At 39.1% G+C, this 25,923-nt stretch overlaps 1 protein-coding gene across 2 annotated transcripts in view; it reads left to right on the top strand.

Annotated features, from left to right (window-relative positions):
• Positions 1 to 25,917, top strand: part of BPGM (bisphosphoglycerate mutase) — a 32,774-nt gene extending 6,857 nt beyond the window's left edge. The window contains exons 1-3 of one of the 2 annotated variants that reach the window (XM_017532624.2): positions 7,734 to 7,832; positions 8,506 to 9,167; positions 25,019 to 25,917. In XM_017532624.2, the coding sequence (XP_017388113.1) occupies positions 8,567 to 9,167; positions 25,019 to 25,197 (780 nt within the window). In that variant the 5' untranslated portion in view covers positions 7,734 to 7,832; positions 8,506 to 8,566 and the 3' untranslated portion in view covers positions 25,198 to 25,917. Of the gene's footprint in view, positions 1 to 7,733; positions 7,833 to 8,505; positions 9,168 to 25,018 lie in introns of those variants that run through there. The other variant, XM_017532623.2, reaches the window with a different exon arrangement.
• Positions 25,918 to 25,923: the final 6 nt, after the last annotated feature.

The following is a 25,923-nucleotide window of genomic DNA, read 5'->3' as shown; positions in this document are numbered from 1 at the left end:
GAGGCTGAGGCAGGAGAATTGCCTGAACCCAGGAGGCAGAGGTTGCGGTGAGCCAAGATCGCGCCATTGCACTCCAGCCTGGGTAACATGAGTGAAACCCCATCAAAAAAAAAAAAAAAAATGGTTGAAATAAATTAAAATTTCAAGTGCATGAAAATTATATGAGATTCTAATTTCAGTGTCTACACATAAAGTTTTATTAAAACAAATTTATTCATTTATGTATTGTGTATGGTGGCTTTCAGCTGCAATGGCAGAATTATACAATTGTACATAATTATGGCAGAGACCGATACAGCCCAGAAAGCCTAAAAAATTTGCCCTTTGGTCCTTTACAGAAAAAGTTGCTAACATGGGAGCTAAACAACAGTGTCTTTCACATTTATCTCCTTCATCTCACCTAAACAGCCGTTGTCCTGGTCCAGGTCTTTATTCTATGTTACCAGAATTATTGCAAAAACCCCTCAGCTAGCGTTCATACTCCTGGGTTTTCCTGTGTATCTGCGTGTATATTAAGTGCTGCCTGATCCTGCTAAAATGCATGCTATTAAACTTTTAATGATGTGCCAATATGTATAGAAAAACCTACATGCTTTGGCACAGACCTTTTTTGGGTCACTATTTGGTCTTATCTTTCTAGGCTAGTCTCCTCCTACTTCTTTGTTATACCCTATACTTAGAATGGCCATATAATTTTTCAAATGGGACACTCAAGTGTGAAAGTGGCCCTAGTAGTAATTATGTTGGGGAAACAGGCCTAAGGCAACATTGTTCTGTAATGATGATGCATGTGCATCTTTCTCCTAACTACCCTCTGTTCTGAGCTTGCCAAAAGAATGCTAATCTTGAACCATAACTTCAATTTTATGGTGGCATTTATGGAAAGAATATTTTTTGCCTATTAGGCAAATCACACTGTATTGTCACTCTGGCTATACTCCGAGCAGTTTGAATAGGCTCACCATTTTCCATATGCACCTGTTCCTTTGCTTTCATGCACTATTTCCCTAGGTTGAAATTCCTTTACATTTTTCTGTAAATCTGAACCTTACCTTACCTTTCCAAATCCAGCTTAAATAGTTTTGTGTCCATGAAGCGTTACTCAGAAATAATCTCTCCCTTCCCACCTCCCTTTTACGAATGAAGTGCCTTCTCATGGTGTAAATTACTTTGAGCCTTAAGACACTCTCTCTCTCTCTCTCTCTCTCTCTCTCTATCTCTCTCTCTCTCTGAAGACATAATTCTTGTTGGGTTACATATTTCTCATAGGCCTAGCATTGGGCCATGCTTAAATAGGATCTTCAAAATGTTTGAAGAATGAATTCATTGATCAGGCTGAGGGCACTCAGTATTGGGGGCTTTCAATTTATGAGTCATCCATTTTAATATGATTAAAGCAGTGAGAAAAGAGTTTCCAAGAACTGAAGACTGAGCCTGAGGTTTCAATGTGACAGCGTAGCAAAATGATTCAGGGCGTAGATACAGACTTTTTAAGACTAAATTCCAGCTCTGCCATTTACAACCTCTGTTATCTTGGGCAAGTTAACCTCTCCTCCTGTTTCTTCATCTGTAAAATGGGAGTAATCATAGTACCCACTGCATGGAATGGTGGTTAAGGATTCAAACAGCGCCAAATAACAATGAAGTAATATTCATAGGTAAGCACTCTGTGAATGTTGGCTACAGTGACTAATATAATCATCTTCATGGCACTCTTACGGGTGGGTAAGAAAATGCAGAGACCCAAGACCAAGATGTAACCGTGGAAGAGCTGAAGGAAATGCTGCACCAAAATCTTAGTGGTTTTTTTTCTTGATAGAAGTAGTCTGTTTTAGAGAAGTCCTGAGAGAAGATGATCTCCACTTAGTAAGAAGTAAATAATCTGCAGCCTTTTGAAAAACCATTTCAGTAGAGTGGGCAAGGCACAAGTTAGGTGTCAGGAAACTAAAAAAGGAATGGCTAGATAGGACAAATGGACAAGAGGAAGGGGAGGGAGGAGAAGGCACAGAGTTGTGTAAAAGATGTTTGCTTAGTAAACTTTTTCTTCAAGCCAGATCACACTTTAAAAAGGAAGACACCCTGGGGGGTAACTTAATAACCTGTGTGTTCTTTTTTTGACATGAAGTAAATTATTGATTAAAATCAGTGCTTAATTTAAGTGCCAGGAACTTTTGCTATGGGATAAATGAGAAACCACATTAGGTTGGTGAGGTTTTATGAAAAACAAAACAAAAATAAAGCTTGAGGTTGAAAATGAATGGTTTTTAATTTGGGATGGGGAATATATATTCTTATATTCCTCTTTATAAGTTGGGGCAACTATTGCCTGGCTTACTTTGCACCTTGAGGTTTTTCTCAAGAATAGTAATAAGCTGAGCCTTCCTTCATGCTCACCTTGTTCACTTGCATTTTATGAAATGGCTGGTTGGGTTTGGAAGGACAAGTTGGGACCGGAGATGCCCCTGTGAAGTGAAGCCAAGTGAGCCGAGATCCTCAAACCATGACTCTAATATCTCCAGTGGTGAGGAAGAAAGAACACAGGGATTGGAGGCAGAAGATCAGGGTTGCAGTTCCAGTTTGCCATTTACTGGCCATATGTTTTTGAATAAGTCAGTCGGAATCTCCATTTTTTTCTGTGGCAATTATGGCCATCCATGAACATACTAAATTTACAGTACAAAAGTACAAAGTACAAAACTATACTGGATAATTATTCTTGGCTCCTGTTTTGACATAAATGCGCTGGAATTCTTAAAGCTTCCTAACATCGTGGCCCTGCCAACTGACTGTTTTTACTGTGGCAGTTACCGCTAAAACTCTCAAGCCTTAGTCTCATGAGCACAATCCAGTCATTTCTGTCTGACTTTGATTCAGTCAGCACACCTACTAAGTGCCTCATATGTGCCAAGTGATGTGCTAGGTTCTAGAGATACAGCAGTAAGACCTACCTTGATGCAGCTGACACTCTTACACGGCAAGTAGCCATTGAACAGGTAATATATCTCAAGGGGTCCATCACAAGTTCACCAAATGTGGTTAAGTGGGATGCTACAAGAGTAGATCAGCAGGCCTGACCATTTCCTAGTGGGTGAAGAGGAAGGGAGAGAAGTCCGTCTAAAGCAGATGTTCTCAAAACATGGTCCTTGGACAAGCCATGTCACCATCACCCTGAGGACTTACTAGAAATGTGTATTCATAGTCCCACCCCAGACCTACTAAATCAAGCTCTGGAAGTGGGGCCAAGCAATCTGTTTAATGTGATTTTGATGCACATTAAGGTTTGAGAACCACTGGCCTAGAGGCAATAACATTTAAGCTGAGCTCTAAAGCTATACAATCCAGTATTGTAGCCACTGGTCACATGTGGCTATAGAGCACTTGAAGGGTGGCTGGATCACATTGAGATGTGCTTTCATTATAAAATACACACCAGATTCCAAAGACCTACTATGAAAAAAAGAATGTAAACTGGCTTCTTAATATTTTTTGTATGGATCATGTGTTAGAATTGTATTAGTCTGTTCTTTTGCTACTAATAAAGACATATCTGAGACTGGGTAATTTATAAAGGAAAGAGATTTAATTGACTCACAGTTCCACATGGCTGGAGAGGCCTCAGCACACTTACAATCATGGTGGAAGGGGAAGCAAACATGTCTTTCTTCACATGGTGGCAGCAAGGAGCAGTATAAGCGAAGTAGGGCAAAGCCCTTTATAAAACCATCAGATCTCATGAGAACTCACTTTCTATCACGAGAACAGCATGAGAGTAACTGCCCCCATGAATCAGTTACCTCCCACTAGGTCCCTCCCATGACACACGGGGATTATGGGAACTACAATTCAAGATGAGATTTGGTTGGGGACACAAAGCCAAATGATGTCATTCCACCCTGGCCCGTCACAAATCTCATTTCCTTACATTTCAAAACATAATCATGCCCTTTCCAGCATTCCCCCAAGGTCTTAGCTCCTTCCAGCATTAACCCAAAAGTCCAAGTCCAAAGTCTCATCTGAGACAAGGCAAGCTCCTTCTGCCTGTGAGCCTGGAAAATTGAAAGCAAGTTAGTTATTTCCTAGATAACAGTGGGGTTACAGGCATTGGGTAAATACACCTGTTCCAAATGGGAGAAATTGGGCAAAACAAAGGGGCTACAGCAGGCCCCATGCAGGCAGTCATTAGAGCTTAAAGTTCCAAAATGATCTCCTTTGACTCCAAGTCTGAATGATAGTTTTTGGACCTATAGGATTAAATAAAATATTACAGTTTATTCTACCTATTTATTTTTACTTTTCCATCAACTCCATGGTGACTTGCATTATATCTTGATTGGATACAACTATCTAAAGGATGACTAAAGCTTAACCTAAAGCAGGGTGGGACTGAAGTGGCAATGGAGAGAAGAGATGAAGGGTGAGTGTGCTGCATGGGGTACAGTGTGTGCGAAACTACTGAGGCAAGAAAGAACCTGACATGTTCAAGGAAATAAAACCAAAGCCTTTCAGGTCACATTAAGGATTCTGAATATTTTCCTAAGACCAATAGGAAGAATTGAGGGTTGAAAATAAAATACTCAATTTTCAGGGAGTTTAATTATTAGTTTGCAGTTAATAAATGAGGGTAAGAAAACTTCAACTGAATATAGCAAGACTTTCAACATTGAAGCTCCCCAACTCCCCAGGATGGTAGGGGAGGGGAGGGGCTATTTGGTCAGCAGAGGAAGCAGGATGCTGCCCATCACCTGACCCAAACCCTAGTGTATGAGGCATGAGCACCCCCCACTAGAGAGAGAAGCAGTGTCGCCTGGGAAGAGGTAGTTTTCAGTTCAGTTCTTTTTCAGCTCAATTGATGCTCAAAGCGGAGTGGGAATTTGAGGACAGAGCTAGGAACTCGGCAGGGCACCAGCAAATGGTTTGGTGAGGGAGGGCTGTGAAGGTGGTCAGGGAGAAGGAAGCCCAGAGCATTATGGGGATTAGCAGGTCTATCCTTTGAAAGGCTGTGTTGGACAATAATAGAGGAAAGCTGGTTAAGTGGCCCAGATGCTTGGGTTCTGACCGTCTCCTGGGGTATGGTGGCTGCCCCATTTATCTGTGACCTAGAGGAGGTTTGCGTTTAAGTCAGTGGTCATAAACTAGCCGCTGTGATCTAGCCTGCAGAAGAAATTTTTTGTTTCACTCACATTTTACAAATGTATATTAGTTGCTAATATTTAAATCAGATATCAGATAAAAAATACACGTTTTCTTTTTTTTAATTGGAAGATCTAGAAACCCCAATTGCTAAGTATCACAGGGCAGTGGGCTGGAGCTAAGTAGTGAGTACTCCTTTTATTATTTATATGACTTTTTAGGAGCTTTTGAAATGATTGTTTTAGCTTTTTTTTAAAAAGACATTTATTTACTCAAAGGTTCTCTATGGTCTGACCCTAGGTCTTGCATTTGCCCTAGTCTTTGGTATCAGCAATCCCATCTTCTTTTTGTTTTCCAGAAAAGCTCTAAGAATGGTGGTGTTGACTCAATGAGATGAGGTTATAAGAAAATTTTTACTGTTCATGTTCCTTGCAGTTTACTGTTCCCATTACTCCCCATAGTCCAGCTGTACCCAGCTTCACACAGGTGCCTGGCCATGGGAAGCATCTGAGTTTGCAATTCATGCCTTCAACTTTAAATCACACTGGCTACAGCACTATGTGTTTCTTGGTAAACCCTGGGTAAATCAGCTCCAGTGGATGTTGATTGAAGTTTTCAGGTTTGCAAACTAATCCTCAGCAGCTTCTTCATAAATATCCAGCAGTTAGTTAAGTGGAAAAGTCTGTTGATAGTACCAGGGAGTAGAGAGGAAAGTGACCTTTTGTTTATCTGAGATAGACATACCAGTTTGGTACTTTATCATATATTCACCTGTGTGAGTGTATTCCTGTGCGTCAGAGTAAGGGAAGGATATGTATTTGTGTAGTTTTTGTGACTGTAGTACTATCCCTCTGTTCTAGGGGGTGTGTGTGTGTGTGTATTTTTTTCAGTAAAAAGAAAACAGATTTTTTTTTTTTAATGCAGCAAGCATATATAGGACAATGAGATACCACAAAGCTTGGTGGTGGGTGCCTGAGTGTCCATATTGGTATTGCTACATTTTTTTCGTCCCCTAGACATAGTTTATAATCAAAAGATGGTAGAAAGGTACTTCTGGCTACAAAATTTGTCTAACCATACCCTTCTTTAGCTGAAGAGAGAACAGCTTCATTAGCTTATGGAGGCTTCTCACTTGACAAGATAAACTAAGAGTGAAAGTAGAGGAACAGTTGATAGCTTCTTTTTTCTCCATCCTCCTTCTCCACTGCCACTAATAAAACATAACAATAAATGGTTACAAAGGGTGAATACAGTTTTTGATAGAGCTGAAGCTTCTAAACTACTTGGTGGATTGGAACTTTGTAAAGAACAATGCAAAAATATCTTCCATTTGCAAATTAACACACTTACACACACCCCTCCGTGTGTGTGAATTCATCGCTTGGTCTCTTGCAGGTGAGGGACTCTGAAGCTTGAACTTTGTTAGATTCCTTATTAATCTGCCCCTGGGCATAGGCAGTCACCTGGCAAAACACTGCTTAGATAACCTTTTGTTCCCTTCTCTGTTCTGCCACCCTGATGCCCCTTCTAGCCTAAGGACAGAGACATTGGGCTCCCTCCCTGGGAATTCTCGGCTTTGTGGGATGCTTTCGCCTGGGTCCTGAGCCCAAGCTCTTCTGATTCCCTGGCATTTCCCTGCTCCACTTGCACTGCAGCCTGGTACTTAACAACAGGAAAATCATCATCCTAACTGCTGTAGCCTTTCAATTTCAGTCATGCACCACATAATGATGTTTCAGTCAAGCATAGATCGCAATGATAGTGGCCCGGTAAGATGGTGATGGAGCATATATAGAAGTCTGTTATGTGGCACTTGTCACTGACATTGCAGATCAAGTAGGGAAAATGATTGATATTCAGTAATTGTGCTGGGATACTTGGTTTCCCATATGAAAAAAACATACATAAGTAAATATATATATGCCGTCTAGGTTTGTGCAAGTACATTTTATGTTGTTTGCATGTCTAAATCACCTTATGATTTATTTGCCAGAACATATTCCCTTCATTAAGCAACACATGACTGTACTTGCAAATCACCTCAATTTGATTTCTTCCCTTAAGTCCTCTGTTTGCCTTCCATTGAAATATAAAGCCTTGTTTTAAAGACTGTTTTCCCTTAAGAATCTCTAGGATTACTAAAGAAAGGTAGAAACTAGATCTAGATTCCAATTAACTTTGCCATTGATTGTTATTTAACTGTGGGACTCACAGTTTAAGTGGGACAGAAAATCTTCAGTTAATGGAAGTTGCCAAGGGTGGCAGAAGACCAGGCTGTGGTGCTTGTATAATCTTTACAACCCAGCGTGCAAAACACTGGAGCAGAGATGGAGAGGCTGGGCATGTAAACCAAGCATGTGTCAGTGCCACAAGGAGAGTGAAGGCGGGCTGAACAGCCATGTCATCAGATTCTCTGAGGACAGAGTAGGCCCAGCAGATCTTCAGGCCAGCAACTTGAGTATAGCTTGAGGGTTGCCCGTTTCCTTTTACTAGATTCTCCCCCTGCTAAGATGTAGCTGGTGTGTGCAGGATATCTGGAGAGGAGGCGGGACCTCTTTATCAGTGTGGTTCCTCTCACTCCTACAGACCAGATCTGTTTGTACAGGCAGCATCCCTCAGCTGCTTGCATTTGATAGCTTGTTTTGCATCCGGATTTATTCCTGCTGAAAACTCTGTCTTGAGGCAGGTGCGAGATTATTTAGGTGCGTATCATATTTGGTGTTAATGTCTCTTTAAATCATTTTTAATACTGTTTGAATATTGAACCAATGTGTTTTATATATCTTAGATTTTCTTGTGTGTAATGTAGTCTGTGGCATTGAAGAGCTAGTTGTCACCAGCCAGTGATACATAACAGATACCTACAGTGCTGCATTGAAATAACATGTTTAATAACTTCTGTTATAAGAATGTGAGACTGGTAAATACTTCTTTTTCCACCACAGGAAAACAAAGTGAAAAGGATGCCTTCAGTGTAGAGGCAGCTGCTGGGAGGCTGGGAATTCCCAGCTACTAGTCATTCTTTCAGATGTCTGTAACTCATTCTATTGAATCCTTTCTACTGTAAGCATAAATTGCCTTTGTATCTGGCAGAAGCACAGCATGCCATTGGAATGAGTGTTTTGTTATTTTATATCACACAATTATCATACTATACAAACATCAGAAAATTTAAGTCAACTAGGTTCCCCGTAATGAATTATTAATATCTATAGAATATGCCTGTATGTGCCCCAGTGTATCAGCTACCGGACTTCTGACTGTTCGAGGGGATTTCAGTTTCTTTTAGAAATTGGGTGTTGTAAAGCAATGTTTCTATTCCTAAGTGGTTAGTTGAACGAAGAATATAACTTAGACTTGCTCTTGTCTTTCTAGATGTATTGCTGTCCTTGAATATTAGCCCATTTGAAAACGCCTGGGAAGTTCAGCCATCAGTATGTCCAAGTACAAACTTATTATGTTAAGACATGGAGAGGGTGCTTGGAATAAGGAAAACCGTTTTTGTAGCTGGGTGGATCAGAAACTCAACAGTGACGGACTGGAGGAAGCTCGAAACTGTGGGAAGCAACTCAAAGCACTAAACTTTGAGTTTGATCTTGTGTTCACATCCGTCCTTAATCGGTCCATTCACACAGCCTGGCTGATCCTGGAAGAGCTGGGGCAGGAATGGGTTCCCGTGGAAAGCTCCTGGCGTCTAAATGAGCGTCACTATGGGGCCTTGATTGGTCTCAACAGGGAGCAAATGGCCTTGAATCATGGTGAAGAACAAGTGAGGCTCTGGAGAAGAAGCTACAATATAACCCCGCCACCCATTGAGGAGTCTCATCCTTACTACCATGAAATCTACAATGACCGGAGGTATAAAGTATGTGATGTGCCCTTGGATCAACTGCCACGGTGTGAAAGCTTAAAGGATGTTCTGGAGAGACTCCTTCCCTACTGGAATGAACGGATTGCTCCTGAAGTATTACGTGGCAAAACCATTCTGATATCTGCTCATGGAAATAGCAGTAGGGCACTCCTGAAACACCTGGAAGGTACCAGCTTTATATACTACTTATTACAGGTTGCCAAGTGTGATAGCTGGGCCTTAATCTAGAAATTAAGCTAATGATGCACTATTTACACAATAGACTCTCCTTCTCTATCCCCCTTGGTCACTTCAGACTTAAGAATCGTCTTGTTCTATAAATCAGATCTCTTGTGTGTTTTCCATTCCTGTTACCGGAAGCAGCAGTTTTCAGACTTTAGCAAGCATCAGAGTCACCTGGACAGCTTGGTGTACCACAGATTGTGGGTCCCACCCTCAGAGTTTCAGAATCAGTAGGTCTGGGGTGCACCCTGAGAGTCTGCATTTCTTAGAAGTTTTAGGTGATGGTGATGCTGCTGCTTTGGGTTCCACGCTTTGAGAAGCACTGGCCTGAAGGACTGTATGGCTTGTTATAGTGAATGAAAGGAAGCTAGGAAGGGAAGGAATTGTTGAAATGGCCTTGAAAGTAAATTTGAGTTTTTCAAGTCGAGTAAATTATCTAGGCTTCAGTTGTGCTCACTTTCTTCCAACTTTAAACAATGATTGCTGTGTTTCCAGACATAGGTTTCCTGGGCAGTTCTTTTGTTTCAATCCTCTCTTTTCAGAACACTTTTAGTCATTGACTGGAAGACAGGGGGAAGGAAACTAAAAGGATAGTTGGTTAATTTATTTATTTTGACTCTAAAACTTTGGAGATCATCAGCAGCCATAATTTTAACTACTTTATATAGCATTCTACGTGTGTACTAAAACGTACTGTATTGTTACCTTCTTTTTAAGTAACATGAATCAAATGAACTCTTTTTAGGATTCAGGTTCACTAGTTTTGAGCATCAGTGATTGCACCGTGACGCCTTCCGGATTTCTGACTGTTCTGTGGATTTCTCATTTCCCTCTCTGTCTTCACTCATCCCAGATGGTTGTACTTTTTTGCATGATGTGCCCTGTCTGGTGTTTTCCTGCCTTTCATCACTGTCAGCAGTTAGCTTACTGGTAATACATAGAAGACATTTCTCCACTATTACTTTTCATTCTGCTTTAATTTTCCATAAGAGGCTGTGACAAATAAAAAGTAAGTAGAAATACGTTATTAGTTAAAAATGAAGTAATCTTTAGCATGTGCTTATTTCCCCTAATTTTTATAACATGACCAAGAACTAAATCATTACTTGTAGAGCTGACATCTATTAGTCATGCAGAGACCTAAAAATCTATGGACTTTATTAGATACTAAAATTTTATCGACTAGACATAGCACTTGATTTGTGTGTGTGTCTGTGTCTATGTGTGTATGTGTGTGTGTGTGTGCACGTGCACACGCATGTGTATCTTATTTACTCAACTATATAAAAGGTTCTATTCCTGTTCAGAATAATTAGATCTTTAACATCATCATTAGTGATATGTAACTTCATCATTAGTGGACCCATAGTATGTTATTGTTTGAAGAAGAGTTGAGGCTCCTACTAGACAACAACAAACTGACGTTCAGAATTTCAGAGTTTCTGCCAGAGGCGTATTCTATTCAGCCATGCCAACTCCTTTTTCAGAGCTGGGACTCCAGATTCATTGAGGCCAGGCTCCCTTCTCTCAAGAAAATGCCACTGTCTCCTTTAGGAACCTCTTTCTTCACCTTCTTAGCTTTGAAGTCCCCCTTTTAAAACCGTTTCCTGCTGTTTGGTACCATTGACTGTTCACCTATCTTCACATTTATTATAGATCTCTTTAAAATGACTCTGCAGCTCAACCACAGCTCACTGTATACATTCCCTCCTGCTAATGCATTGATGATTTAACTATTTGTTACTGTTCTTTTTTAGGATAATAGCAGGAAAGTTTAACAAACAGTGGTAAAGAAGACTGTTACCATGGTGAGGGCAAAGAGAAAATTACATGTAGAGGTTGTGTTTAGACATAGCAAAGGTTACTTTTCTACATTTGAGGGAGATTTTGAAACTTAGTAATTAATTAAAATAGTTTAATCAAACTTTTGGGAGTTCCTCAGAAGGGCCAAACATAGAGTTGCCGTATGATCCAGAATCCCACACCTACGCATATAGCTGTATTAGTTTCCCAGTGCTGGCATAAGAAAGCACCCTAAACTGGCTGGGTTAAAACAACAGAAACGTGTTTTCTGGGGGCTGGAAGTCCCAAATAAGGCGTGAGCAGATTGTGCTCTCTCTGATGGCTCTAGGTGACAATTCTTCCTTGCCTCGGCTAGCTTCAGTGTTTGTCAGCAATCTTTGATGTTCCATGGCTTGCAGAAGCATCATGGCATTCTCCTCATGTGTGTGTTTCTTATCCATATCTCCCCTTTTTATAAGGCCATCAATAATATTAGCCCACCCTCTCACACCAGTGGCCTCCATTTTAACGGGATTATTCTGTTAAACACTGTATTTCCAAACAGGATCACATTCTGAGGTACTGGAGCAACCAGTACCTTCAGCATATCTTTTTGAGGGGATCACAATTCAACCCATCATAATACCCAAGAGGTATGAAAACGCATGTCCACACAACAACTTGTACCTAAACCTGCGTAGCAGCATTATTCATAGTAGACAAAAGATGGAAACAACCCAAGTGTTCATCAACTCATGAATGTATCAATTAAATGGGGTCTATCTATACAATGGAATATCATTTGTTAATAAAAGGGAAGGTGACGCTGATACGTGCTACCATGTGGATGAACTTGAAATAACTCTGTTATATGAAAGAAGTCAGTTAGGATTTCATTTATGTGAAATATCTAGAATAGACAAATCTTTAAAAACAGAAAGTAGAGTGTTTGTTGCCTAGAGGGTAGGGAAGATGGAAGATTTGCAAGTGATTTGTCAGTGGGTACAGAGTTTCTTGTTGGGGTGATGAAAATGTTCTAAAATTGATTGTAGTGATGGTTGCACAACTCCAAATATGCTAAGAGCTGTTGAATTGTGCACTTGAAATGGGTGAATTTTATGTGAATTATATCTCATTAAAGCTGGAAAAATAATCAGTGGAATTGAAAGGTGACAGGACTTGTCATTGGCCTAGAAAACAATAGGGAGGGCAAATATATAGAAGTGATAACAAAGCTAAAATGTATAGATGTGGAGCTTAGAATATGGGGAAAAATGAAAATGCAGCTTTGACCACTGGGGCAGAAGTGGACTTACAGGGCTCACTGGGAAATAAGCAGGCATTGGTCTTCAGGCTGCTTCCAGCCCTTCATCTAAAGGTCTTTTTTTCAAGTTGGAAGTATGAAACTGAATGACTTTTAGAGATTAATGACCTTTTCTTTTCTTTTGTAGACAGAGTCTCACTCTGTTGCCCAGGCTAGAATGCAGTGGTTTGATCTTGGCTCACTATAACCTCTGTCTCCTTGGTTCAAGCTATTCTCATGCCTCAGCCTTCTGAGCAGCTAGGATTATAGGCATACACCACCACACCTGGCTAATTTTTGTAAATTTTTAGTAGAGATGGGGTTTTGCCATGTTTGCTAGGCTGGTCTCGAACTCCTGGCCTCAAGCGATCTACCCACCTCAGCCTCCCAAAGTGCTGGGATTATAGGTGTGAGCCACCCCGCGCCTGGCCATTAATAACATTTTAAAGTAGCCATACATTATAACCCCTATCCCTCTTACCAGGCTTTATAGAAAATGTTTTTATTTGGGGGATAATTGACGTAAAACAGTGGGGTTGTGCAGAGAGAGGTAAATTGTAGGAAATGACTTGAGTAGGAAGTATGTGAACACAGAAAAAGACATGGGCTGGTAGAGAGGGAGGTATCTATGAGGGAGGTAGAGAATGGAAATGGTGGGGTTGGTGACCAGGGAGGATGGCAGATATTTAGGGAGAAAGAATGGCAGAAAAGCCAGAACATGCACTTAGGATAAGACCATAGCTGGAAAACAAATGGAGTGAATGTGAGGGTCCAGGTTTGTCCACAGGAAAATACAAGGGTGGTTTGTAATCTTGACTCTCACCCATCCTGGATATGATGACTTTTGTTCCTTTCTGGCCTATAGTACCCACTGGTGGTACTCCTGTTAATTCTGATGGAGTTCTTAGATGTTGATATGGTTCCCTACTGTAACTTAATTCCCACACCTAACATGGAAGAAATTATGTGATGTACATGAAATAGGCTGGATTGGATTTCAGCATCACTGCATAAATTAGTTATTGTCCCAAATGCCAATCTTCATTAGTAAAGCTTCTCTTACAGTGTCTATTGAAAAATAAGGTCCCAAGTGTTCTGTGTCACAACTGGAAGAATTAAGCATGACTTCCGCAAGATCAGAAGAAACAGTATGTGCTGTTTTTTTCACATCATTTGTGTTAATTTAGCGAGATATTAGCCATTTTAAAATTGATTATAGATGTATTCACTCACCAGAATAGGCGTGTTAGTCTAATGTTAGTCCTCTTGTATTGCATGTCTAACTTTCTAGAGCTCAAGTTACAGGAGTTTGTGTGGTTCTTGGTAAATTATCAACCTAAAAGAAAACATTTCATTGGATTTAGATGCTAACTTTTCAAGACTCCAAAAAGTAAGTGAATCTCCCCTACTGTTTAGGGGGAAAATAAATATTTTCTTTTATAGGAAGGACTACTTTGCCAGTTCATGTGTATGTGTTTATTGTGGTAAAATAAATAAAGTTACCATCTGAATTGCCAATTTATGCTTACTATCAAGTTACATGACTATATGTGCCCGTTTTGTTGTTAGTACCTGTTGTCTGAATGTAATTATTAATAGCATCTCCTGTTACTTTCAAAAGTGTCCCAGTCTGGATGATAAATTATGTGGTTACCTTACTATAAAGATGTTGAGCTGGGTGTGGTGTCTGTCACACACCTGTAGTCTCAGCTACTAGGGAAGCAGAGGCAGGAGGATTGCTTGTGCCTACGTTTGAGATTACCCTGGGCAACGTAGTGAGACCCCCTTTTAGAAAATAAAAATGTAAAAATGAAGACGTTAGCTTTCACTAGTGTTAAAAATTGAATCTAGAAATGGGTATAACCAGGGTTTTATATTCCCTGTGAGCACAAAAGTTGCTAAATTTCTTTGCATCAATTATAAAAGTTAAAACACTTGTGACCACAGATTCATCTGATTCCAAGTCATGCTTTCTAGAGATATTTATATACAATTCTCCCATGTAAAATGGGCTCTTTCAAGGGACTGGAGTAATTTTTCCCTGTTTTGTCCCTAAACTGCTTGGCAAGCTAAAAGTGTTTCACCTACTGGGGAGGAGTGTGGTCACTGATAGAATCAACGACAGCATACTGTCCTATTAGAAAAATACTTTCTTATTGTCTGAAAACTGTGACTGTAGGGTGGGAAGAATGATGACCCCAGTTAAATAACTAATTAGAATATTGATCGATGCTGAAATCTCAAATTGCTTTAAGACATTTCTACTGAGAGTATGCTAGTATTACTCATCTCCTCTTAGATCTACTCTTAGAGGTATCATCCACATACCTCAACAGTAAAGAGTGTTGGTTTTGGAGATGTTAGTTGTTTCTCAAATATCTGATATTATGACATAGGCAGGCATATCATGACTGACACTTTCTCCATTTGTGGAAAAGAAGACAGGTGCTGTTGGAGGAAACTGAAACCCAAAGAGACTCCAGATTCCTTGGCCATGATCATGGTAGTTAGCTGGTGTCAAGAACTCTACTCAAAACTCAGTTCACTGAGGCTCCACACACAATTATCACTTGGGCTTTAATTTTTTTTTTTTTTCTAAAAGTTAGCCTTTCCCTTGACCTATTCTTCATTTGGAATACTGTGTTGTAAGAAGCCGAGTCAAGAACATCCATGGCATGTAAACTATAAAAAGATAATTTAATGCAACTAATTAAGTGTTAAATTATTACTGCTGTTATAATGTTGTCTGAATGGCACTTCCTATCATAGCTATACAAGGTGACCTTTCTTGAGTGCATACTGTATGCCAAGCACAGTTCTAGACATTTTACATACATACCGTGTTTTATGTAGGAGCTAGAATGTGGCTCTGAACTCACTGGAAAGCTATGGTTCAATACTGTGTTTTACTTTGGTGTTTAATATATCCAGGTCATATATTTTTTTATTTCATTTGATCAGTCATTGATTGCTAAGCTGTTTTGCTTAAAAAACTGCTTTAGTAAAAAGCAGCAAAGTACTGATATGCCCATCATCATGTATGAACCTCAGCTGCATTGTGCTAAGTGAAAGAAAGTGGGCTTAAAAAGCTATGTATTTTATGATTCAATTTATGTGCCATTTGGGAAAATGGAGAACTATCAAGACATATCACAGATTGGTGGGGAAAGGGTAGGCTGCCAAGGGGCACAAGGAAATTTTAAGGGGTTGATAGAGCTGTTTTATATCCTTATTGGTTATTACACTACTGTATGCAGTTGTCAAAACTAGTAGAACTGTATGCTAAAGAGGGTGAATTTGATTGTATGTAAATTATACCTCAAAAAAGACTTACTTTATCCAGTGAACTCACCATTGCCTTAATTGGGACCTTACCTTTTGTTCACAAAGTAATAGACTACATTATTCAGTTAGGAGAATTAAGTGAAGGTTGCTGCATACACCTGTCTGTGTCTTTGAAAACTAACCTGGAGGGCATTTGTTATGTTTTCTTAAGGCTTCAGAAGCAATCTGGTCCTGACTTTATTTAGCACCTAAACCATGGTTGTTATAGGGAATTATCTCTTCAAGTCCTTCATGAGAAGTTATGTTTAAGTCGCTGGACCGTGATGTTTTGTTTGAGAATCTTGCTAATGTTATAGGTTGAAAGCTCCTCTAATAAAGGCTTTTTTATCCCAGAACTATCCTGCTTATTATCATCAATTTCTTTAGCCTTAATTGGGGCTTCCATCTCCTTTTTCTTTTTGTAACCACCTAGTCTAGGAGCAGTCAACAAGGACCTCCTGGAGTCAGCGCAGGTGAATAGTACACTGAGAGACAAGTGTTACTGATTCGGAGCCAGGTAACACTCTTGTGTAAGAATTGCGAACATGGAAACCACATGTCAGTGCCTAAGACAGTCTTCTTGGCTGATGAGGATGACCTGTCCCCTGTCAAATGACTTATTTATATAATATCTCTGCTCATAAATCATATATGCTTTTGAGATTGCTTTACTTTTAATCTGATGGTAGTTAATGGTTTCAGAAGAAAAGTCAAAACCAGACATACATAATATTATATGGTAAAATAATGCCTACTTAAGGGACTGCTTTACTGGCTTTTAGAAGCATAATTACCTATTATTGTGCTAATAAGTCCAGGTTAGAGCAGGGCCCACCTCCGACTGGTTCGGACACACTTCTCACAAAGCACCACCATGAAAACATCTAACATAGACCTAAGTATCTGAAAGCATTCTGTACTGTAGCGTTCCAGACAGGCGTGTGTTTCATTCTCTGTGGTTGGCATAGTCACTTCCTGTTTGTTTCCTGCTGGCCTGCATCAAAGGAAAACCCAGGTACCAAACTGAAACACTGGATGTAGTCTGCATCTTGCCAGAGGAAATGGATTGTTTAGTCTGGGTTCAAGCACAGGACGAGGCAGTTCCAAGTTTGGAGTAAGAGTGACGCACGAGACACTCATGCAAGACAGACTTGATGCCTGAAGACCTGTGTGCAGCTGCATACATAGCAAGGCACAGAAGTGGAGAGATAAAATTAGAGACTTAGGGAGGAAAGGTCAGCTGGGACTAGCTGTGGGGACGGGGACTAATGAGTTGGCCACCTTTGGCATTTTAGCGTGATATTTTCAGAAGCAGCCAATTCAGGCCTCTCTTCCATGAGGCAAGTATTTGCCTGTTGGTGTGGTTAAGCTTTCGTTTATTATAATTGATTTATAGAAACCTTTAATTTTTAAACATTATAGGCTATTTTAACTATAAAATTAAACATAGAATGGATTCTTCTCTCTGCCCTATTCTAAAATAGAGGCTGTTATTTTTTCATCGTGTTACAATATTCAAATCACCCTAGCCTATCTTTATATATAAAGCATTCACATCTTAAAGAATTAAAGTTAAAAATAGGTAGATCATGTATGAAATTCAGAATCTCTTGTTTCAGCTCTTATTGGCCGTAAAGGAATACGGAACTCTTATCCCAGATTGTTTATTGGTGAGGTTTGAATCGCGACTTATTTGACCAGGAGAGGGAAGAGGGAAATGAATGGGTGGCACCTCATTTAATGAATGACTTGATTGGAGTTATTTCTTTCTAATTCTAAAGAGTATGCACTACAGAATAGGGGTTTCTTCTTTCCTTCTTCCTGTAGCAAATCTTTCTGTCTCTCTGACCATCTCTTCTTCTGTTTCCTGAAATTCAAAGCTTTTGAACAAACATTTTGGAGAAAATTAAAGAACAAATAAAAGCCATTTAATTTGAATTGGTTATTTTACCGGCATTAGATGTAAACAGCTTTTTGTTCAAAGCTAAGTTTCTTTTTTAATTCTCCTTTTTTTTTTCTTGGTAAGGTCATAGGGGAGCACACTCTTCAATGAAGGCTTCAACAGTAAAGGACTAGATTTAATTTGAAAGCCCAGAGAGTTAGAATTTATTCCATTCAGGAATGTGCCTAGGGTTCACTAAATCAGGTTCTGTTCTTGAACAAGGGTGTAGCACCTATATGTGAATGAGACACGTAAGGTCCTTTTGTGGAGCTTTTAATCTCTTTCTGAAATTTGGTCTATACTGTACCTCTGACAAAGTCCTTAGGGTGCTTTCAGATATAGCTTTATGTTTTAGGATTTTAAATTAACATTTTGTTCCTTTTTTTAAAACAAATAGAAATGGGGCCTAACCGTGTTGCCCAGGCTGGTCTCAAACTCCTGGGCTCAAGTAACCCTCCCACCTTGGCCTCCCAAAGTGTTGGAATTACAGGTACAAGTCACCACACCCAGCTTAACATTTTATTCCTTGTAGCCATTAGTTATATGTAAAAAGTAGATTCACATAACAAATACAGTTGTAATTACTTAGTGGATCATATTACTCAATAATTTCTGGACCCTAGCAACCAAATCATAATAGTGTTGCTTACAGTTGAACAAACATTGACTAAATCTTGCAGTGGGTAAGGCACTGTGTTCCAACAGCATGGGTGATACAGGGATGGATAAAATATTGTTCCTGTTCTCAAGGAATTTATAATCCTGGTGGGAAAAGTGAGCATTTGCACAAGGACCTCTAGTAGGAGGTGCTTTAGTAGATACATAGTGTACGTAACAGTTTGTCTTTGGTTCTTGTCCCTGCTATGGTGACTTACAGGAGGAGCTTTTCAGGTGCAAATTTGACTTTCTGAAGTTAGTCCTCTATGCAGAAAATAAAGTTGTTTGACTTCCTCTCCAATTTTGGCCTTGAGTTACTTCCTGGACTTATTACCCCAAACTTTCACTATTTCTTACTTAAAATATCCCATTATTTAAATTGACTGCAGTTAGCTCCTAGATGCTCCTACATGAAGATTCAAGACTTAAAAGCAATGGTGAACTTTTAAAGTCAAGGGTCAGCTGTAAAGGGAAACACCACTGGGTTCTCACCCTGCACCTGCTCCTCTCCACACAACTGTAAAACACAGTGCATTGTCCATCGAAGAATTCAGTAAATGTTTGTTGAACTGTAAGTAACACTGTTATGGTTTGGCTGCTAGGGTCCAGAAATTATTTAGTAATGTGGTTCACTAAGTAATTACAACTGTATTAAACTCCACACCACTGTGGAGAGGGGTAGGTACAGGGTGAGAACTGAGTGGTGTTTCCTTTTACAGCTGACCCTGGAACAACATGGATTTGAACTGTATAGACATGGATTTTTTTTCCAACAAAACTTGGATCAAAAATACTATATTTGCTAGATGTGCAATCTGTGTATATGTAGGGCCGACTTCCATACTTGAATGTGAGAGGGTTTTGGTACACGTGGAATCCCGGAACAATCCCCCACTTATAATGAGGGGACAACTATAGAACTGTAGAAAAATCCTGAGTCAGTTATCAAGGGATGTAACATCTAGGAACTCATTTTAACTCTCTTATAGTGTTCCAGTGAATGAGTTTGTAATAGGATATTATATAATATAGTACTAATTCAGTTTGGTTTAATACAGTTCAATGCATTATTCTAGCCCTAGGAGCTCTGCCCGCTTAACTTTATTAGGATGATGAATGTAGTATATGCCAAAATTGAGTAATGAGTAATGGCTTCACTGTGGTTTTTCCTCATTTACTGTTTTAAAATTTTAGTCATTTTAGTCTCATTGACTGATTATTAACCAGTCCAAATATTTTAAGTATTTGTAAGTAATTAGTCTGCTGTGTAAATGGCTCGAGTAGTCATTAAAGTGGAATGTTGACTTTATTTATTGGAAGCATTTCTATTTTTGTTGAACTCTCCTTCCTTTGTAGTTGAAATATTATAGTTTCGGTGGCCTTGGTTTAGTTGGCTCTTTAATTTGGTTCCACACAAAAGGGACCAAGCTTGAGAGTGCTGCTATTAAAGAAAGGACCTGTTGGATCTGATTAGATCTGAGGCCATCGTCACACTAGTGAATCCCATGTGTGCCCTAGCCCCTTGCTGAAGACCCAGAACTCGTTTCTAAAGTCATAGACAGCAATCCCTAAACATAGCCCATCATGATCGCAGTGTGTTAGCTGGTATCCGACAAACTTGTTTGTTCCCTTTATCAGTCCTGGGAACGCTGGATGCATCAGCAGATGTCCTGTTAGTACCCAGCCTCTCACAAGGGCAGAGCATTCATAAAAACCTTCTCTCTCCTCCTTGGTAGTGGTGGAAATAACCATAGATGAGTCACGTGATGAGGGTTTAAATCCTGGGGATTTGGTATTTTTTTTTTTTTTTTAAATAGGTCAATTTTTATTGCCTTAATAGTTTGGTGACTAGAGAAGGTTTATTTAACCTCTCTGGATCTGTTTATTATTACTATTTTTTGAGGCAGAATCTTGGTCTGTCACCCAGGCTGGAGTGCAGTGGCGCAATCTTGGCTCACTGCAACCTCCACCTCCCAGGATCAAGGAATTCTGCCTCAGCCTCCTGAGTAGCTGGAATTACAGGCATGTAATTCCACCACTCAGAGCTAATTTTTGTATTTTTAGTGGAGATGGTGTTTTGCCATGTTGGCCAAGCTAGTTTTGAACTCCTGACTTCAGGTGATTCACCCACCTTGGCCTACCATAGTGCTGGGATTAGAGGGTGAGCCACTGCACCCGGTCCTGTTTACTACATTTTAACATCTTTATTGAGTTATAATTCACATACCATGCAATTCGCTATTTAAAGTATACAGTTAAATAGCTTTTCATTTATTCACAAAATTGTAATCCATTACCACAATCAATATTGGAACATTTTTACTACCCTAAAAAGAAAGCCAGCACCCCTTAGCTGTTACCGCTTCCTAGTCCCTCCCCTGTTCCACCCAGCTCTGGGCAACCACTTACCTACTTTCTGTCACTATTGATTTGCCTATTATGGATATTTCATATAAATGGACTCATGAAATAAGTAGTCCTTTGTGAATGGCCTTTTAAATTTAGCATCATGCTTTCAAGGTTCATCCAAGAAATTTGTTGTGCTTTGCATCAATACTTCATTCATTTTTATTGCCAAATAATATTCCATTGTATGGATATACCACATTTAATTTATCTTTTCATTGGTTGATGGGCATTTGTGTTGTGTTCACTCTTTGGCTATTATGATTAATGCTGCTATGAAGGTTTGTGCACAAGTTTTGTATAGACTCATGTTTCATTTCTCTTGGGTATATGCTTAGGAGTGGAGTTGCTGGGTCATACAGTAGATCTGTGTTTAACAAGAGGAATTGCCATGTTGTTTTCCAAAGAGGCTATAGCCTTTTGCATACTTAATTTTACAATGTATTATTATTCCGGTTTCTCCATATCCTTACTCACACTTGCTTATAATCTGACTTTTTATTATTGCCATCCTAGTGGGTACAAAGTAGTATCTCAATGTGGTTTTTATTTGCATTTCCTTGATAGCTAGTAATATTAAGCCTATTTTTATGTGCTTATTGACAGTTGGTATATCTTTGGAGAAATCTCTGTTCAAACCTTTTGCCCATTTTTAAATTCACTAATTTGTCTTTTTATTATTGGAGGCAGTTAGTTCTTATATATTCTAGATACATGTTCCTTATCAGATATATGATAGGCAATTTTTTCTCCCATTCTCTGGGCTGCCTTTTTATGTTCTTAATAGTGTCCTTTGAAGCACAAACATTTTTAATTTTTATATACCTAGTTTATTTTTTTGTTTATTGCTTATGCTTTTGATGTCATATCTAAGAAACCATTAAGGTCATGAAGACTTTACTCCTATGGTTTTTTCCTAAAAATTTTTACAATTTTGGCGCTTGAATCTATGTCTTTGATTCATTTTGAGTTAATTTTTATATAAGGTATGAGTTAGGGATCCAACTTCATTCTTTAACATGTGGAAAGACCCAGTACGATTTGTTGAAAAGATTATTCTTTCTGCATTTCATTGTCTTGACACACTTGTTGGAAATCAGTTGATAACAAATATGAGGGTTTATTTTGGATTCTCAATTCTATTTCCTTGATCTATGCCTATCTTGATCACTATAGCTTTGTCATAAGTTTTGAAATCAGAAACTATGAGTCCCTTGGTTTTGTTCTTTTTCAGGATTGTTTTGGCTCTTCTGAGTACCTTAGATTTCAAAATGAACTTTAAGATCAGTTTTTCAATTTATACAAAAAAGTCTGCTGAGATTTTTGATAGGATTATATTGAATCTGTATGTTAATTTAGGGAATATTGCCATCTTAATAGTATTAGGTCTTCTAATCCATAAATACATATTTAGGTTTTCTTTAATTTGAACACTATGTTGTAGTAGTCAGAGTATACTTTTGTACTTGTTGGGTTAAATTTATTTTTAGCATTTTATTCTTTTTGATGTTAATATAAATAGAAGTTTACTTAATTTGTCATGTTGCTTATTGCTACTGTATTAAAAACCCAATTTCCTTTTCTTATTGTTCTTGTATCCTACAGCCTTGCTGAATTTATTAGTTCTAATAGGCTTTGATGAGACCATACCATCTGAAAATAGAGGTAGTTTTACTTTTTCCCTTCCAATCTGGGTGCCTTTTATTTCATTGTCTTGCCTAGTTGCCCTGGCTAGAACCTCAAATATGATGTTGAATAGAAGTAGAGTGTTCAGTCATTTTACAATAAAGTCCTAGGTTCAAGAACTTAATAGTTGGTGACACTGCAAAAGCACACATCTGTGAGTGGTGAATCTGAGATGCTGGTAGATATGTACACTCATAGATTCTACTTCTGTTAAACTTCAGTCAAACATGATCACTTTTGTTATCTTTTAACAAGTTAATTTTACAGTGAAAATTTAGATTAATTGGAGAAATCTATAAAATCCATCTTTCTCTCCAATTTAGTGAGCAGTATGCTTACAGACTCTGGAAACAGATAAAACATGGTCCATACACAGTAGATGAATGTAAACAGTGCTCAGTGTCCTCATGCTCTTGTGCCTCTAAGGTACCTCTGCTTTTCTTAACCATCAAAAATAAAATAAAGGAATGTTGGTGCCAGTAGAGACTATCCTTTCTCATTTTATAAATTAGTTCATTGGAGGTAAAATCTTGGCCAAGGTCACTCACACATGTTCTTCCACAGAGTACTAGGAACATAAAGGGCCCTCAGTTACCAGTTAGTGAGTGAGTTAGGTTTAGAGAGCTCCACAGCTTCCCCTGGATTTGGGAGTGGGCACTGTTGGATTTGAAAGGCTCAGTGGTAACCTGTCTCCAAACCACAGCCTGTTGACTTCCCTTCCTGCTCTTTCCAAGGGTTGTATGTGGTGGCTGTTATGCAGCTAGCTGACATTTCTGACCTAATGTAGCCAGAGGGTGCTTAGAATCTAGGGCTGTCATCTCCCTGCTAAACAGCTAGAGGTCTGGTCTGAATGAATTTGTTCCCAGCAGCTGTAGTTTGTGATGGTAATCTTGTGTAAAGTTGCAGTGTGAGGGTGGAAGCCTGGCAGGCCAAAGGAGTATATTAGTAGCCTTCCCTTTGTGTCTTTTACCTAGAAGGGAATTCCTAATAGAGAAAAAAGAGACACTTATTGAACTACCCTTCTTTCATGTATGTTCTCTTTAAGCCACCCCTTTTATCCCACAACCCTTTAAAATGCTGGTAAAGGAAGAGTGTGTGTTTCTTTCTTTCTTTTTTGACAGGAGAATTGGAGGTCCAGAGAAGTTACTTCCCTAAAATTGCACAGTACATTGAAGGGGGACTGACGGGGGAGGTGATGGGACAGTACACTTACTTGGAAGAGACACTGTCTTCCAAATTAAGATCCTTTCCATTTCTCATAGCTGTTTGAGTATGGATAGTTTGCATATAAAAGTTATTAGGTAGATCTTCTGGGCCTTCAAGTGAAATTCTAATAAAGAGCCACCCCAGCAATAAGGATCAGGTGCTACGATTCTGTGACGTCTTTGGCTGGTGCTCACAGTTAGGACCAACGGCTAATTAAAATGGAAAGCTGCATTGATTACTAGCTGGTAACAACTTATTGTGCTGCCATCAAGTAAAGACAAACCCTTGGACTCCCCTGAACTTGTTCCACCTAGATCCTTTCTGTTAATGTAGAACAGGAAGCATATGGTTAGAATTTAGAAGTCTATGTAATTAATAAAGGAATGTTTTTAAAGTAAATAATTTGAATACTTTCAGTTGACTTTTAGTTTGTTGAACTTCATCTCTTTTCTCATACCTTCCCTTTGCTCACTTTGAACTCAGAGAAACTTGAGAGGAGTTACATTATACAGTAGATACAGACACCTAGGTTTGAATCCAGGCTCTGCCATTTACTCTCTGTGTGATAATTGTTTACTTAACCTCTCTGTGTCAGAACTTGTTACATGAAGAAATAATATGTCGTCATAGGATTGCAATGATAATTAAATGAGTTAATACCTACAAAATGCTTAAAAGAGTACCTGGCATGAAGTATGTACTCAGGACATGTTAGCTGTTTACTGTTAAAAGTGCTTGTAATAATAAAAAATGTTATTACTACCACTGCTACTATGACAGCTACATCTCTTCTGTCAAAGTTGAATTACCTGTAGTTCATTGTATTTTAAAAGTGGCTTACGAGTTACATAAACCTTCCTTTTTTAGCAGCTGGAGTGTTAAGGGACCATAGGAGAACGAACCCTGTTTACAAGGCATGCTGTAAAATTCCATCCTGATTCCCCTTGACTGTGCTTTCTGAGCACCTAGGAAAGCATTCCTGCTGAACTGGATCCAGCTCATGGTATTGCAAGCTCACTTAGTGTGGGAAAAGCTAACATATTCTAATAAAATGAACTAGATTTAGAGATTAGTGAAAAGTCCTAATTTTAGTACCAGCCTGGGTACAACACATAAAAGGAAAAACACAGAAAATGCTCCTGGTTCACTTTCTGATTTTTCAAGATTATCTGATTCCTTGGAAAACTAATAACACAAATGTGGGCATAGAGAAAATAATTTTCCTTCCTTTCAGATTTAGACAGGTAACAGTAACAGATTGTCCCAAAAGGTGTCTACTATCCTGATTTAGCACTTGCTGTGACTCTCAAAGCCTTTTTTCTTGTAATTTCTGGAAAGTTCTTGGCTTTCAGGAATTACAGCTGTAATTCCTCAGTATCTGCATGTTTCAGGCACACAGTTAAATGGTATTAAAGTGCAGTTACATAATTAAACAGAACTTCCTCCTGAGTTATCTTCAGCACCTGTCTCTTCCTCTCCTGATCAACAGGTATCTCAGACGAAGACATCATCAACATTACTCTTCCTACTGGAGTCCCCATTCTTCTGGAATTGGACGAAAACCTGCGTGCTGTTGGGCCTCATCAGTTCCTGGGTGACCAAGAGGCGATCCAAGCAGCCATTAAGAAAGTAGAAGATCAAGGAAAAGTGAAAAAAGCTAAAAAATAGTCTTTCCTAACTGTTGGCTAAGAAGAAATACAAAAGAAATGGCATGCAGTGTGTTATGGGTGCTGAACTCTCTCTTTCCCTGATTTTCCAGAGCTAGGCTGTGGAGTAGAGTTTGTATAGGTAACTTATTTTGGCCCAGATAAGGCTTTAGGATGCCTGAGTGCTTATGTCATAAGCCTATGAGTTAGCTTTCCTGCTAGCCCCCTAGGTAGTCACCAAACTAGTAACTAGTGGGGTTTAATGAAGGTCATAAGTTTCTGAGATGGGAGAGTAACAAGTACAGATGATAAAGTTAAAGGTATTTATCTTTGAAGAAATCATTATTGAGTCACCATTGACAGGCACTATTCCAATCAGTAGTTTACTTTTATATTTAATAAGTTTTTCTGGGATGATAGTAAGGAATATTAGATAATATACCATATGTATTTATTACTAGTCTTTTATTATAGGAAAAGACTGATAATGAGGGCCAGAGGCCCATCGAATGAGAAAATCACAGATATATTTCTCCAAGAAAGCCAGCAACCACCACCACCATGACAGAAATGACAACAAAGCTCTTTAACTTGTCTTCTAGTTTAGAGACATCCTTCATTTGACATTTAGTAGAATTCCTCTTTGGTCGTAAGAATAAGCAGCAAGCTGGGTGCGGTTGGCTTACGCCTGTAATCCCCACACTTTGGGAGGCTGAGGTGGGTGGATCATGAAGTCAGAAGATCAAGA

Source organism: Cebus imitator, unplaced genomic scaffold (assembly GCF_001604975.1).
Source record: "Cebus imitator isolate Cc_AM_T3 unplaced genomic scaffold, Cebus_imitator-1.0 Scaffold77, whole genome shotgun sequence".
Classification (NCBI taxonomy): Eukaryota; Metazoa; Chordata; class Mammalia; order Primates; family Cebidae; genus Cebus; species Cebus imitator.
Note: the sequence above shows the minus strand (reverse complement) of the source record. Positions and strands in the feature narration are given on the sequence as shown.